At 37.4% G+C, this 16691-nt stretch overlaps 1 protein-coding gene across 9 annotated transcripts in view; it reads left to right on the plus strand.

Annotated features, from left to right (window-relative positions):
- Positions 1-16691, plus strand: part of CD36 (CD36 molecule) — a 38988-nt gene that overhangs the window by 19134 nt on the left and 3163 nt on the right. For all 9 annotated transcript variants that reach the window (XM_051608223.1, XM_051608228.1, XM_051608225.1 and 6 more), the window contains exons 3-13: positions 2194-2354; positions 4581-4725; positions 7433-7612; positions 7762-7853; positions 8297-8343; positions 10631-10700; positions 12374-12561; positions 13361-13479; positions 15503-15576; positions 16265-16319; positions 16503-16667. In XM_051608223.1, coding sequence (XP_051464183.1) covers positions 2194-2354; positions 4581-4725; positions 7433-7612; positions 7762-7853; positions 8297-8343; positions 10631-10700; positions 12374-12561; positions 13361-13479; positions 15503-15576; positions 16265-16319; positions 16503-16667 — 1296 coding nt within the window. The remainder of the gene's footprint in view (positions 1-2193; positions 2355-4580; positions 4726-7432; positions 7613-7761; positions 7854-8296; positions 8344-10630; positions 10701-12373; positions 12562-13360; positions 13480-15502; positions 15577-16264; positions 16320-16502; positions 16668-16691) is intronic.

Here is a 16691-nt window from a genome sequence, read left to right on the forward strand (position 1 = left end):
TGTTTAAGGGTCATTTGGATGTGGTGTTGGTGGATATGGTTTAGGAGAGAACTTAGTAGAGTAGGGATGATGGTTGGACTTGATGATCCCAAAGGTCTTTTCCAGCCTGAATAGTTCTATGATTCTATGATTCTATGATTCTATTTTGGCTCTTAGTAAAGGGTTATAACAAGAGGGAGGAAAGGATGGAGAGGAAGACTTCTTAAAAGAAGTCAGTAACACTACTTCAGAATTTGTTGTTACAAGTTTCAAACTTCTCTATTCACCTCTGTGCCTGTGCGTTGTTGACCTGTGGAGCAATTTGGGAGTTTGTCCTTCTAGACCATATAGCTGCCAGGAATCCTTAACCATTTCCCTACCCCAGTTAAGCAAAGGCAGGAGGCCAAATCCTGGCATCTGCCTCCGTCCCAAGACCCTGCTGATCACAGATCACAGACAGACTGAGTTTTGCTTTTCTTAATACCAGCCTCCTTCTCCCAGATCCTTTTAGCAATTATCTGTGGAAACTGAAAGGGTGGTTTCCAAATGATATAAACTTTTCTTTCTTCACCAAGGAAATGTTCTGCCCCATGCTGGATCACAGCTGTGGTAGAAACTTTGGTCTCCCGAAGTTTGCAAAACATGGCTGAAGAGAATTTTAACTGTTATATCTGAGTGCAAGACTGCAAGTTGATAACACATTTGCTGCAGCAAGGTTTCCTTCCTCACTCACACAAATGCATGTAAATTATAGCAGATATTCACACAGCCAGCCCCAACCAGTAAGGCATTTGCAACTCTACCATATAAACTGGCTTTCCACAGACAAAGCCTCACTGTCTTATGAGTTCTCCAGGACAAAATATCAATTTTTAAGTGCACTGGATCTTAATTGGCAGTATCTTTGGGATTTTTTGTGGGTTTTTTTTTTGTTTGTGGGTTTTTTTGTTTTGGTTTGGTTTTTGTTGTGGTTTTTTGGTGTGTTTTTGTTTGTTTGTTTGTTTTCATTTTTTATTTTGTGTTTGTTTTGTTTTGTTTCTTCTTTTGTTTTGTTTTGTGTTTCCTAGCAACTTGTAAGTAAAAATGTCTTTTCTTGCTACCTGGAGGGATTCCAGCCTTTTGCTTCCTGGGACTCTGTATGCTGTGCAAATTAACTAATTACTATTGCACAACTTTAATAAAGAAGTGTTTTAAATGTTGGAGCCAGACAGCCTACAGTTTGCTTCTTATTGAAAATATTTTTCTAATTTTTTACTACCAAATGGAAAAGCTACATTGACCCAGGGCTTTGGGAAAATCCTATAAAAATGTAGACCGGGCAAAACAGACATTCCCCTGGTAGTACAGGAAACATACCTCCAAACTCTCCTTCTCACTGTACAGTCCCAAGGACTGTATAGACACTTACCATAATCTAGCTGAGTGCCACAGGCAGAAAACTGTAGATTACATCAGAGAGGTTCCTAATGTCCTGTCTTGTCCTTAGAGCCATATTTTAACTCATTCCCAAGACTTGGGAGTTTAGTCTTTTGTGGGTGGAGAAGACAGGCCACTCTCCACAGCTGGGAAACTTTTCTAACGAAATGTTGTCAAAACCAGAGATATTTCTCAGAAATTCTCAGTTTTGCTGACAAGACATTTCTGGCAAAAAGCAGTTCTGCAAGAAAGCTTTGTTCTGCAAAAACATTTGTTCTCCTTGGGTGCAAAATTACTTAGTACCTGACTAATGCTCAGAGGTAACTCATTACCTCCTTGGGCTATTTGGAAATGTATAAAAAGTATTTTATGGACTCTAAAAACTGCTGGATATCATTCAGTCATTCAAATATTTTCTTTTTACAAATAATCAGTGGATTTGGCAAGTGTTTGGGAATCAAAGCAATGCCTGACCTCAGCAGTAGGAAAGTTTTGCTACTGGCTACAGTAGCAATTATATCAGCTTTGTGGTCAAGTTATTTAGAGGGAATCACTTTTGCTCTCATAGAGCAAGAATGTCAGAGAGCCTTCAAATGTTGCTCAAAATTGTGTGCTGTATGCCTCATATTGATGATAATATATAGCTTGTTTTTTGGTGTTTTGTTTTGTTCTGTTCTGTTTTTGTTGTTTGTTTGTTTGTTTTTCTATTTGGGAATCTTCTGCAATCATCTGGAAAGAAATTGCAGCCTGTCACTCATTATTTATGATTAATTTTAGCTTTGATTTTTATCTTTTTAGGAAGCTGTCATTGTAAATGGTACCATTGCTTATGACAACTGGGTTGTGCCAGGAAGTTCGGTTTACAGGGAATTTTGGATTTTCCATGTGCAAAATCCTTCAGAGGTCTTAGAAGAAGGAGCACATCCAAAACTTGAACAAAGAGGACCTTACACATACAGGTAAATAAAATCTCTTGAATGTGTGACGTGTCATATCAGAAGTTTTGTTAAAGTCAGATAAGGTTCTACTGGCTTAAAATGTAATTTTTTTAGATTCCAGCATTGTATTTTAATCAGACTTAACAAAAATGCCAAATTGCAGTTACACCCAGCAATCACAAACACTTTCTATATTGAGTCTCACATTGGGTAAACACATGTAGAAATAGGTAATTGGGTGTGAAGCTGTTTGCTTTTGTGAAATATGATTGCTCACTGGCCAGGTGTTTGCCACTATAGCACATAGGCATGTGTTGTTTGTTGCTGTTCAGTTTTTGCCAATATTTTACTTATATAAAAATATGCCAGATGCCCTACAACCAAGAGATTATCACCCATGTATCACTCATTTATTTTAATAATATATTTTTTCTTTGCTCCTTTAAGACTCATTATGAATCTCTAGCTTTTCACTTTTCAATTTTTTCTCTGAAAAGCATTCCTTTTTCTGAAACTACTAGCTTGGGCCTAGATGTAGCAGTCTAGTCCCATTCAGGGAAGCTTTTAATAATTTGCTTAATTTTAAATGTGAGGTTGACATGCTTCCTGAGTCATTAAGTCCAACATCCAGCTGTTACTGTCACCCCTGCTATGAAACTGCTTCCCTAAAATGATAGAATATTTCTTTCATGATATCTTTGCAGATGGATATTATATTTGCAAGATATTTTGCTTTGCAGTATCTACAACTGAGATGCTATGATGCCGACATCTCATAAGATGTTTCTCATAAGAAGCAGAGAGCTCTTGATTCATAAAGTACCTGGGATGACAAAGGAAATGGTTACATAGGAATCAGGAAACTAACCAGTTAAGAAATAATGCATAGGATTAATTGAAATGCTGCAGAAGCTTAATTGAAACAATGCAAAGGATGAATTGAAATACTGCAGAACATTAATTCCCACAAAACAGAAATGGTTTATTCTAGTGGTGGTGATGGTGCCCGTTTTCTCAGGGACTAATCTCTGCCAGAAGCCTAGATGACACAATGTAAGAAATGATGGTTATAGCTCTTCTCACTTCTGTAGTCATGCTTACCTATGATATTTGGTCTACCTGGATCATTGTGATACTGAGTCTCTCTCTCTTAATCTCCCTTTAAATATTTAATTAGTTTTTAAAATGTAGAACAATTGGCCTTGAAAATGCAACTGCTCCCGCAATTCTGTTGGGAAACGTTTTAGGTATTTTGTTTCCAATTGGAAGTAACATAATCAGAAGAAATATCTCCCAAGTTTCAGGTAGTTGTTCTACACATTAATCTATTAATTAAAATTGCATGTACACAAACCAATCTTGAGAAGCGAAGACCCAATTGCTTTTGGGGTAAGGCCCTCCTGCCATGGCCATGTCTGTACCATGGGGAAATGCTCTCTGAACCTTTAGGTGTCTCCAAGTCCAGGCTGGAAGATCTGATGGAGTATCATGGAGATCCCTTCTGGGATGGAGCTAAGACAAATTCGTAGACCCAAAGCATAAACGAAGTCATATTATACTTGCTAGAACCTGCCCCCACAGAGGGGTCAGCAAGAGAATGGGAACTTGCAGAGTTGACCTGTAGCTAGAACTGCAACAGATCAGAGATTAGTACCTTAGAGATCTGCTGATTGAGCAACCTTGTGAGGCTTATGAGAATCTCAGGGGAGCTGAAAGATTTCATATAAATCTCAACATACAAATTAAATGTTAACCAAGTGTTTTCCATTATAGATTTAACCTATAATCTGTTTTGTTTTAACATTGGCCTATCAGATTAAAACTTAAGAATATTTATTAACCATTCTGAGTCATCCTCTTCTATACAAATGAATGGGTGAGAAAGCATAGAAAGAAAAAAGGACAAAACATAATTAATTTAAAACTAAATATAAAAATAGATATGATCCATTATTGAAATAAAAATAAAAAAGAGGAAATTTTTGTTTTCATTTTTGTACCAAGAAAAAAACAAACACATTAGGCACTAAGGGATTATTCCCAAAAGAAATATATTTTACAGAAAATGGAATTATTAAATACATTCACATTAAAAGTTTAGAATGTTTTCAGCAGTTACAAAATGTTCAACAGTCATCTACAAAAATATTCATGAATACTTAAAAAAACTTCAGTCAGGCATGGTTATTTGTTGTCTCAAAAATCAAATTTAAATATGATTCTGTATTTTCTTTTTTGTATTTCAAGGGTGAGATATTTACCCAAAGAAAATATCACGGATAACTCTGATGGCACAATATCCTACATGCTGCCTAATGTTGCTCGTTTTGAACCTGATCTCTCTGTTGGGTCAGAAAATGATACATTCACGTGCCTCAACCTTGCTGTTGCTGTAAGTAAAGAAACAAAACCACTTTTTAATATCAAGATACTGGAGGAAATAGGGGAGAATTTAACATTAGTAATGCTGAAACTGTCAAGGGATGTGGCAGGATTAGGGGTATGGATAGGTTTTCTCTCTGTGAACTCAGATGACACAAGTGTCAGCAAGGCTAGGATAACTGTAAAAAAATATAAAATTCTGAGGACATATTGCATATATATAAGTTTCCTTATATTCTCAGGACAATCTTAATGGTAACTGGAAATTGACTTGTTCCTGTCAATGGAAGCAAAGGCATTGGTTTGGATGGGATGTATCAAAAAGCATCCTCCTGGTTAATTTTAATGTGGGAATGAATCCAGAGTTTGTGGATGAATTCCCCTTCTGTGTGAGGTACAGCATGAACAGTACAAGGCAGGTTTGTCATACTCTTTCCATATCATCCTCAGTCCTGCTTTAGAGGGGAGGCTGCATTAAATCTCAGCCACGGCGCATGCATGACTTCACTGCCTCCCTGTGTTTATTCCCCATGGTGCCCCTCAGCACCACTGCAACAGTTTCCCCTGACCTCTCCTGTCCTACCAGGACTCCTTGGTCCTTCAAAGAAAAGCACAGGGGTTCCCACCCAGAGCAGTGCTAGAGCCTTTTTGGTCCAGATATTCTTGTATTTTCACAGGTTGAGAATGTTTGTCCTTCACTGATGTTTACTGTTTTCATATTTACATTCAGCCTTGGTTGTGTTGCTTGATCGTCTTATACTGACTCTGTGGTGTCTGTGTGTGTGAGTGTCAGGATCACTGTGAGAGGGTGGGTGCTAGGGGCAGAGTGAATAGATGATGGTGTTAACACAATATAGAATCACAGAATCAATCACAGAATCATCAAAGAATCCATGTTAGAAGGGACCTCAAAAGATCATCTGATCCAAGCTTTTCTGAGAAAGGGAGCCACGATGAGATATCCTAGAAGCCTAGGCACCTTGAAAACCTCCAGTTATGGGGACTCTATGACACTCTGACTGTTCTAATTGACTGTTCTCACTGTAAAACATTTTTTTCTTCTATCAAGATGAAACCTGTCCTGGTGCAACTTTTATCCATTATCCCTTCTTTTTTCCATGTCAACTCTTGTGAAAAAGAGCTTCCATCCTCTTTCTAGCAGCTCTTTAAGTACTGGAATATTGTGACCAAGTCTGCCTGAGCCTTCTTTTCTCTGGGGAGAAAAGAACTAATAAATAATGGCATATTACATTATTGAGACCCCATATATTCTGGCCATGCCTTAATTTAGGCCAGCACGTTTCTTGGAAAGCTGCTATTGTTTCCTGTACTCAGAGTCCTTCATGTCATAGTATTAGCTGGTACTGTTCATCTTCCACACTTAGCACCACATAGCTGTTTATGGAGCTAAGCATAGGCTCATGCCTGGAAGCATCTGTTTCAGGGGAGATGGGAACAGAGCATCCAAAGTTCATTTTGCTGTTCAGAAACAAACTGGTATAAGACTTCATTCCCAGAGAGACTCTTCCTATCTCATTCACCAGTACTGACTCCAATCCAGTAGAGCCTACCTTTTATATCATAACCTTGTCATCAAAATACTCACAAGGGATTTCAGAGAGATGTTTTTCACGCTCTCTTAATTCTGAGGAGACTGAACACACATCTGCATCTTATAATCTTGTTCTATCCATGTTTTCTTCTTACTCCATTTTCAATTTCAGACAAGAGAGAAAGACTCGTGGGGCTGAAGATGGCAGGAAGTGAGAGCAAAAGAGACTCTTCCATTGCTACCCCTGTAGCACTAACTGTAAAAAGATGGTCTATTAAAGAGCTGAGCACTTGCTCTAAGACAATTGCTTGTTTTTACACAGAATTACTTACCAAAATGGTTACAATTTCCTGCTTCACCGGACAGGCCAACATAGATAATTTCTGTTTGCTTTCCACAAGGTATTGAGTGCCTTTAGGGACTAGACTTAGTGTTTATGCCTCTGGGATACACCTACTGCTGGTAAATCTACATTATTATTTATTGAATTAGGAGAAGTTATCCATTATTTATTATACTTAAAGCTGTTCAGAAAGGAGGACTTGTTAATTGCAAAGATGTATTCATTCTAGGTAAAGAAATAAAGGATATTCAGCACTTGGTCAGTTTTTGCAGGATAGAGTTATGTCGCTGCTAGTGTAACAGCAAATCTTAGCCAGGTATCTAAGTCAGTGAGTAACAAGGCTTGTATATTTTTACTTACATGTTTTAGTGCAAATTAATCTGAAGTATATGACATATGGAGATGAAAGGAGAGAGCTAGAAAACCAAAAGTGGAACAACCCATGTTATACAGATAGAGATTAAAGATTATTCCTTGGAGATATTCAAAAGCCATCTGGACGTGGTCTTAGGCCACTCTTGATGGCCCTGCTTGTGCGAGTTGTTGGACCAGATGACCTCCAGAGGTCCCTTCCAACCTCAGCTCTTCTGTGATTCTGTGACTGGGGATGATCAGCAGTAAAGCTGAATTGTTTGTCTTTGTGTAGTATCACCAGTAATTGTTTTGTTAAGGAGTGTCAGTTTTAAGTAGAAACTTAACCTACAGTGGGCTGAAACTCTGGAAACAGGCTTTGCCAGAGATTTCTTGCAGTCAGTCTCTGTGTTTTTAATCCAAAGCACATGCAGAATTTTATGCTAAACTATAATTCTATTGTTGTTGTAGGCTGCACCTTCCTTGTATACAAACACTTTTATACAACTACTATTAAATTCTTGGATTAAATCTTCTAAGTCACAATTGCTGCAGAACAGAACAGTGAAAGAACTACTGTGGGGATACAAAGATCCCTTCTTAAACAAGGTCCCCTTCCCTTTGGACCCAGTTCTGGGAGTCTTCTATCCGGTAAGTGAAACAAATGAGGAGACAGAACCTTCAGATATCATTCTGTGAATAAAAATTAAGGCAGCTACTGTGAGAAAGCAAAATGTGACAATGCTACAACCTGGTTCTGTACTTTTAACTGTAATTCCTACTTCTTGTGTCTGTTACAGTATAATGGAACATTCGATGGAGTTTACAGAGTTTACACTGGGACAGAAGATATTAAAAAAACAGCAATAATTGAAAGCTATAAAAACAAAAGGTATCATAGCTTTGTATAATTAAAGACCATAAGTATTTTCAAGGTATGACTTTTAAGTTTTGATTCACTAAGAGCTATAGATAAACGGAAAACCTTCAATAATTTGAGGGAAGCTGGATCAAGTCCTGGGCTTAACAAAACTACCTGTCTCTTTCAGTTATTCATGACTTTTTTTGGAGCTCAGATTGAAGACAATTATTGATTCTTTGATACAAGTAGTTACTTCGGCTTTGCATACTTTAGTAGCTAGATCCCTTTTATCCTGTTCCAATGTGTCATATAGTTTATCTGAATAAATCACTGAATATCTCTATCTTCTGACTTTGCTAATGGGTCAGGCTTATACTGGAGCAGTTATATTTAGCAATACAGGTAATTAAGTGGATTACATGGTATAATATGCAACATGCAACCTGATTTTTTTAAAATTTTTTATCTTAAAGGAATCTTTCATACTGGGAAGGTCACTGTGATATGGTCAATGGCACAGGTAAGCCTATTCAAGCTTTCTAAAAAATCAGCAGATTGATTGATATTTTAAGAGATACAATGTTTAATTTAATTCCCTGGAATTTTGAGAGTTCTATATTCTGTGTATTAAATGTCTATACAAATCAGAATGTATACATAATATTACTACTATACATGGATACGTTTGCATCTATTATATGTTATTGTCCATTATTTTGTATATACGTATACACACACCCTCTTTAGTTTGAGTAGGTGTGGAATAGACAGAAGAACAGAATCCATCTATCTTTTTCTACTAATTATCTTTATGGTACAATATAACTAAGATAATTTTTTGATTGCTTCAGCCATTGAAAATTATCTTTTCATTCCAATAATGCACATCCATTTACACTGTTAAAAAAACCCCAAAATTAAATGCACAGGAATGAACATAAATAATTTTTACTGAGATATGAAAATAAATTAAAGTGGCAAGGGACAAGATTCTCTGACAAGTGGTGTGAAGGCCTCTAACAGGTGAAAAGGGATGAAGAAGAAAAGTAATGCAGTTTGGGATGAATCAACTAAGAACGTATATTTTTGAATTTGCATTTGTAATGCACATGAAAACTTGTTGAAGGTGATACTTGATGAGTGCTAATGTTGCTATGAGGACAGCAGAATCTGTGGAGCTGAGGCTGGCAAATGTCATGATGGAGGCTTTTGCAGACAGGCGTTCAGTGAGCAAGGATCAAAACAGGCAGGTTTATGGGTTGGTTGATTTTGTTGTGTTGTGTTTTTTTCCTTTTATGTGCTGCTTTACCTGGTATAGTTAATTTTCCTTGTATGTGGCAAGTTATTTTGAAGTATTTCATATAAATCACAATAATCTGACTTTCTAACAGTCTATGAATGAGAAAAGATTAGTTCCTTTAAAAACTATGTAATTAATTTTAGAAGAGGCAATATTTTATTTGGTTCTGGGACTTTTCTTCTTTCTTATGGAGCCTTACACCTTTTTTCCCAGGGTCAGTGTTATGGTTTTTCTTCTTCCACAGCCGATAGAATAAACATACTCAGCTAACTAGACTAGTGCTCCAGAACAGTAAAAATGTGGAGTCTTTTCTTGTTAGCAAAGGTTATCACAGAATTTACAAAAGCATTCAGTGCAACTGCTCAGGAGAGACAGTGTGTTTAGAGAAGTAAAAGGTTTACAAAGTCATACAATTAAGTGTGGAAATTCCTTCTTATCTTGGAAGCTTTCACACCAAAGTGCAGCATGTAGAGAATAAGTAAATATCTAGGTAAAAATATTAAGCAGTATTCTTTTCTGGGTTTGAAATGAGCCCATGTTTGCAAACTCTCTGAGACTGCCAAGATTTAGAAATCAAGTGTGCGTCTACCATGATCTTGGATCTTCTTTTAATAAAAGTGCTTCTGTCAGCAGTGGGCAAGTCACAGCATGTAATTTGGCTTTCTCACTCTTGCCAACTAGATTAAATGATATCACAGATTTTTTCAGTGCCTTGGTTGTGACTGCTTATTACTAAGAAACTAAAAAGAAATTGTAGCAAGAAGTAACGAATGTGCTGGTTAAAATTTTGTTGCAACACCTTCTTTGGGAATATGGCAGGGTCCTCTTGCTTAACTCTGGATGCTTGCAGTGTAGAAATATGCATCTGAACTCTCTGTGTTCTTTTCATAGCTAGTGGAGAAAAAGGCATCACCAAAGTGCTATTCCTCTGGCCTATTTTGGACATCTGCCGTGGAGTAAGATGAGTTGTGCCCTAGAAGTGCTTCTTTCCTTTAGCTAGAGAGGATCTCAGTTTATGATGTCTGCTTGAGCAATCTTTGGTGGAAAAAGGTTTAGCACTGATTGTTAAAGAGGCAATGTTGAAGTCTAAATATGTGTTTCTTATAAGTTCTGAGTGCCATAACTGCAGGTAGACCAAGCATCTCTAGAAAGGTTTAGGTCTTAAGACTGCATAACCCTTCAAGATGTGGCAACAGGTATTGGGATTTGTAATAAGCAGAAACTGGGTTTTGTATCCTCTTCTTTAATGGGCCTGATCATACAATTTCACATCTGTGGGTGAAAAAAAAAAAAAAAAAAGAAAAAAAGCTGCCAGAATTTGGCTGACTTTCAAACACAATATAACCTTATCTGTAGTGTGCCTGTTATTGTACAATAACACATATATCTTTTCCCATAAACTACTCATTTTGTTTATCTTTTCCACAGCTTTATAGGAAAGTAACAGCTGAGTATAATGCCCTCTAAGTGGAATTGCTTTCAAGCTCTTATTTTATTTTATTCACAGATGGGGCATCATTCCCACCATTTGTTAAGAAGAATCAGGTACTGCGCTTCTTCTCCTCCGACATCTGCAGGTAGGCAGGTCCCTTCCTGGTGTGACACACCCTGCATGTGCCACTCCAGTGCTCTATGGTTTCAGAGGGCAGTTGTAGGGGCTCTGCTTGGGCTCAGGTTTCTGAGACAGTTCAATATAAATGTTTCAGCTAAACACATATAAATGGATGAGCTCTGTTCGTGATTCAGACCCTGATTCTTCCACTTTTATTTATGTCAAGTAGAAAGGTATTTATGGTGTATTTCAATTCAGCCAGTTACAGATGTATAATCAGGAATATCTGACACTGTTGTGAGCTGTTACAGATCTATGAAAGACATTGATGGGCACAGGGTTCCAAGTCTTGAACTTCTTCTTATCTCAGGATCCACATCCTATAACCTGCCTAATTTGGTCTGAGAGGGAAACAGGTAAAGCAGGGGACAGCTAGGCTCATCTTTGGCATTTCTGGAACATCATCTCTGCTGAGCAGGAGTTCAGGTCTTCCACTAGATACCCCAAATTTTTTTCTCACAGGATAATTTTACGTATTTTATTTTTATGTACTTACAAACAAACAAAACTACTTAATGCATCTCATGCTAATGGCTTTTCAGCCTGCTTCTGCTGTGGCTGTCCAGTGTCCCTGAGTTCTCCAGTGGGATCACTGAAGGAAATGTTAAAAGATTTAAAGTGCATCACAGCATATTTACTTTGGGACGCTTGACCCCTTTTATTTATTTTGCTGCCTGGAAACAGCTGTTTCCTTTTAACCAGGTTTAAAGTGGACCATTTACTTTGCAGACTGTTTTTAAATGTCAGTGTTTCTACATGAAGTTAAAGTTTTGTGGCTTTTTGTTTGGTTGTTTTTGGTTGTTCTTTTTGTTTGTTTGTTTTTGTGAAGTAATTGTATCCCCAAACTCTAAGACATTTCACAAGTCACAGAAAAGGGAATTTTATGCAGAGGAGAAACGATCAAATGCTTGGGATTGATTGCACACAGTTTGAAAGATCCTGCTGGCCATTTTAAGTCTCACAATTAATGAATGATGAAGAGGGACAATACAAATTGCCCAAAGGTCATGCAGAAATGGGGTAATGGCAGGTGGTTCTGTCCATGTTGCAAAATCCAGAACCCTGTTCTTTGGCTGCAATACTGTGCTGTTGCCTGGCTACATTATGGTGTAACAACCATATCTCCCTATCAGCTGATAATGTAACAGCAAATAGAAGATTCTGATTAATATGCAATGGAATAAGGTTACATGCAGAATGTTGCCAGCATCATAAAGCTCAGATTAGTATCATCAAGTCAGCAAAACCTATAGCAGAGCTGATTTACGTTAATAAGTATCTCTAATGTAGTCTAAAAATGTTCAAAAATTTAATAGTAACAGGAGGTACAGAGATGTGTAGGGAAAAGCGCTCTTCATTAATTTGTTAGATTTGTGTATATTGTTTATCACTAGTTTTTTTTATTTTTGTGCTCACCTCTGAGCCTGAACATCCTTCTCGTGAAAGTGTGGGATATTCTCCATTACCGAGCAACACCCCAACAAACTTCTGAACAGTGTGAAGAGAGCCTGGACATTGGCTCCCTGGAGTACTTGTTTCTTTTAAGAGAGAAGTGGTTGGGGGATCCCTAAAGAGTATTGCCATGAATCCAGATTTTTAATACAAATGACTGAAACATGTAAATCTTCTTTTATTCAGATCGATCTATGGAGTTTTCCAGGGCAAGCAGAATGTGAAGGGCATCTCACTCTATCGTTTCGCAGTTCCTCGTGAAGCATTTGCATCACCCACTGAAGTTCGAGACAATTACTGCTTCTGTACAGATGAAGTCATATCACAGAACTGCACGTTAGCTGGAGTCCTAGACATAAGTGCCTGCAAAGCAGGTATAGTAGAGACATGTTACTACCAAACAAGCTGTTTACCTGGGGAGAAAGTGTGTGTCCTGTAGCTGAGGTGTTACTCTAAGATCCAGGCCATTTGTGTTTGTCTTGTGAATTCTTTCACAGATTGAGAGACCCTTCCAGTTTCTGCAGCCTCATTTCCCAAAATGAGGACTATAGTATTTCTGTATTTTGTATAGAGCCATGCAAAATTATGATGCTACAGATTGTATAGTGAAACTGCAGGAATGCATACATAGAAAGGAAAGGAGGGGCCACTATAAGCCAGAGATAGTCACAGTCATTCTGTTTGTGATAATTCACACACACTGTGTGCATGTGTGTGTACGTACAACTGTATGCACATGCAGACACTGAGAGACACTACTGGATTAGTTTAGCATCAGTTTAATAAAATAATTATATACAGAGTCTGCATTTGGTGTAGAGTGGATAGCATGGGTTCCCCTTAGTCTTGCATTCTACTAAAGAAGATCATGAAGGTGAAGGGGATGAGTGTCAGTCAGGTCCTTACCTCAACATGAAACTGGGAGCACTGCAAGATCCACAGACAAGTAGGATTGGTAACTACAATTTACAATTTATTCCACCCTGCAATTTTTTTTTGTAGAATCACATTTTTTTTTCTTTGGTAGGGGAGGGGGACTATTAATATTTTAATCAGGATTTTGTGTCTATGTAAAAAAACTGTTTGTATGGAAAACTACTTCAGAATATGAGCACTGAAACAGGGCTTAATGATTCAAGTGATCTTTGTTTTGGTTTGTTTTGTTTCAAATAGGAAGACCAGTATTTATCTCTCTTCCACATTTCCTTCATGCAAGTGATTCTATATTGCATGATGTTGAAGGACTGAGCCCAAATGAGCAGGAGCATGAGACTTTTCTAGATATAGAGCCTGTAAGTACAACAGTTAATAATTGTAACTCAGTAAACTTGTGATGTTTAAATTTAGTTTTAGTAGAGTGAGCCCTTTACCAGAACAATGAGCAGAAGATAAAATATTTTCATGCCTGCTTTTGCAAGGTCTCCTCACACAGATGTTACATTTTAGCAGAAGTTTAGAGCAGAATTTTGAGTCATTCTAACCTTCAAAGTTTAGAAAATAAGTTTTGATTTTTCCTTAGTGGGAATGTGGTATTAGATAGATGCTGCAAACTTTGAAGTATGCTATAGCTTTTCTGTGACCTTCAAGTACTTTGAGAAAATTCTTTTCTATAAAAATTCTTCTGTTCCCTCTATACTTCTTTTTTTTTTGCCAATTTCTATAATTAGCCATTTTTGTGTAATTATTATAACAGTTGTAATTAAATAAATACAGATCAGTTTATTTCCAAGAAAACTGCTGGAAGTCTAAACAGACTAGTCCAGGGCAGATCTAATGTATTTTTTTGACTATGGTTGTCCAACAGAGCTCCAATGACCGCTCTAATTTTGATTGCCTTCAATTTCACCTCTACTTCTGTTCCAGTGACCAGATTCCTACCTTTAAGTGTATTTACCAAAGTCTTCTGAATTGTTTAAGATATTATAAGGTTCCAAAATTTTATTTTACTCCTAATCTGAATGAAAAGATAAAATTCGAGATTTCTCACTAAAATGCTTTTAGTCATATAATTTGACTGCTATGTTATGTATCTCCAATGAGGAGATGTAAGTTAAATCTTTGTTTCACTTTATTTGGAATCAACCAGACTTTCATAAATAAGATATGAAGTTTTTAAGAATCACACTCTGTCTTGCTTTCTGGATGACAGAGGGGAAAAGGAGGAGATGAAGAAAAGATCTGACCTTTGTTTTGATATGTTTGTTCTGACATACAACATTTGTTTTCGACCCTATGAAAAACATTCTTTTTACTGAAAAATAAAATTCCACTAATTTCTGCTAGAAAAATACCCTAAAACATATTTTTATATTAAATATTTCATACCTGGGTCAAGGCAATCACAAGCACAATTACAGGTCGGGTGGAGAACACACTGAGAACAGCCTGGAGGAGGACTTGGGGGAATTGGTTGATGAGCAGCCCAACATGAGCTGGCAATCTGTGCTCAAAGCCCAGAAAGCCAACCGTGTCCTGGGCTGCATCAAAAGAAGTGTGGCCAGCAGGTCAAGGGAGGTGATTCTCTCCCTCTGTTCCTCTCTTGTTAGACCCCACCTAGAGTACTGGGTCCAATTCTGGAGCCCAGAACATAAGAAGGACATTGAGCTCCTGGAGTAAGTGCAGAGAAGGGCCACAAAGATGATCAGAGGGCTGGAGCACCTCTGCTATGAAGACTGGCTGAGGGATTTGGAGCTGTTCAGTTTGAAGAAAAGGCTCAGGAAGTGGCCTTCCAGTATCTGAAGGGGCTACAGGAAAGCAGGGGGGTCATTTTACAAGGGTTTGTAGTGAGAGGACCAGGGGTAATGGATCAAAACTAGAAGAGGGTAGATCTGGATTAGAAGTAAATTATTTTCTGTGAGGGTGGTGAGACACTGGCACGGGTTGCCCAGAGAAGCTGTGGAAGCCCCATCCCTGGAAGAGTTCAAGGACAGGTTGGATGAGGCTCTGAGCAACCTTATCTAGTGGGAGGTGTCCCTGCCCATGCAGGAGGGTTGGAACTAGGTGATCTTTAGGGCCCTTCCAACTCAAACCATTCTATTATTCTATGATAATTGATTCAGTATTTTTAACCTTTTTTTTCAGCCTTGTTTTGTTTGCGAATTACAAAAGCACCTGTGGTGAAGACACAAAATCAGAAGTTCTCTGCTAAATGAGAGACCCTTAGAAATATTAAAATTTCATAAAAACTGAATCCTTCAAAACAGAAGGATAAAATAGTACCAAGGTGCTTTTTGACACAGTCCGTATTCTAGGATTATGCATTCAATTTAAAAAAAAAAAAAGATTAATTAACATGTTTTATTTTTCTGGGTTTAGACCACTGGTTTTACACTACAGTTTGCAAAAAGGCTGCAAGTAAATCTCCTTGTGAGACCTGCACCAAAAATTGAGTAAGTACTACTTAATTATTTTGTTTTTAAATACTTTTTTTTTCTTTTTTTTTTTCTTTTTTTTTTTTTTTCTTTTTTTTTTTTTTTTTCCAAGAGGGCTGATTGATCTATTAGAATGTCAGGAGAAATGGCTGGGAAAAGAAGGAATGAAAATACTTTTCCAAAGGTTTTTCATCTACAAAAGTTTCAGTCAAGATTTTTCAGAGAACATAAATTTCAGGAAAAGAGCAAGCATTCTTGAACAAGGCACAGCCCAAGTCTTTTTACACACATTTGGTTTCCTCATAGAAGCTTAGCAGGCAACACGTTCATACAAATAATGTTATTACAAAACCCAAATGGGGACCATGAGGAAGAACTAGAAGGCAAAGTGTATTTTCTGTAATAAATCAAATGAGAAAGAGAGTTTATGTGTGCCCTTTTGCTAGGTAGATTTTATCATAAAAGTTGACAGGTCTCTAGCTGTTTCTTTTCTCTTCATTGGCCTAAATGTACATATACAGATGTGCATTTTGGGATCCCATACATCTGGCTTTTTTATTTTATTATTATTTTTCTAGTCCAGAACTAAAAAGGTACATCTTGAAGGTGGAAATGTAGTTAGAGGAGAAGAAAAATTTTTAAGTAGACCGTGCTTATTCACCAAACTAAAGTTAACATGCTGTACTTACTTTTTTTCTCATTTCAGAGCTTTATCAAAAGTTAAAAAACCTTATGTTTTTCCCATTCTTTGGCTAAATGAGGTTAGTATATTTTCTGTTTGTTTTCACTGTTTAAAAAGCCCTGAAGTCCTAGCTTTTTCAGTCTTGGTGTCCTGAAATTGGGCAATAAAACTTATGCTGTGATCTGCAAACTCCTAGAATATAATCAGCAAGTGAAGGCTTGCGTATTTACCTTTCACCCACATTTTTCTTGCACTGTTTCAGTCTGCTGTTATTGGGGATGAGAAAGCAGAAATGTTCAGAAAGAAAGTCGTGGGTCCTGTCCAGCTGCTGGGTATGCTGCAGATGGTGTTAATGATCACAGGTTCTGTGCTATTCATCACTTTCATGGGTTCCTTCTTCATATGTGTATCAAAGAAATCAAAATAAGTAAGTACTAATGACTCAGTCTTC

The sequence above is a fragment of the Apus apus genome, chromosome 1 (assembly GCF_020740795.1).
Source record: "Apus apus isolate bApuApu2 chromosome 1, bApuApu2.pri.cur, whole genome shotgun sequence".
Taxonomy (NCBI): Eukaryota; Metazoa; Chordata; class Aves; order Apodiformes; family Apodidae; genus Apus; species Apus apus.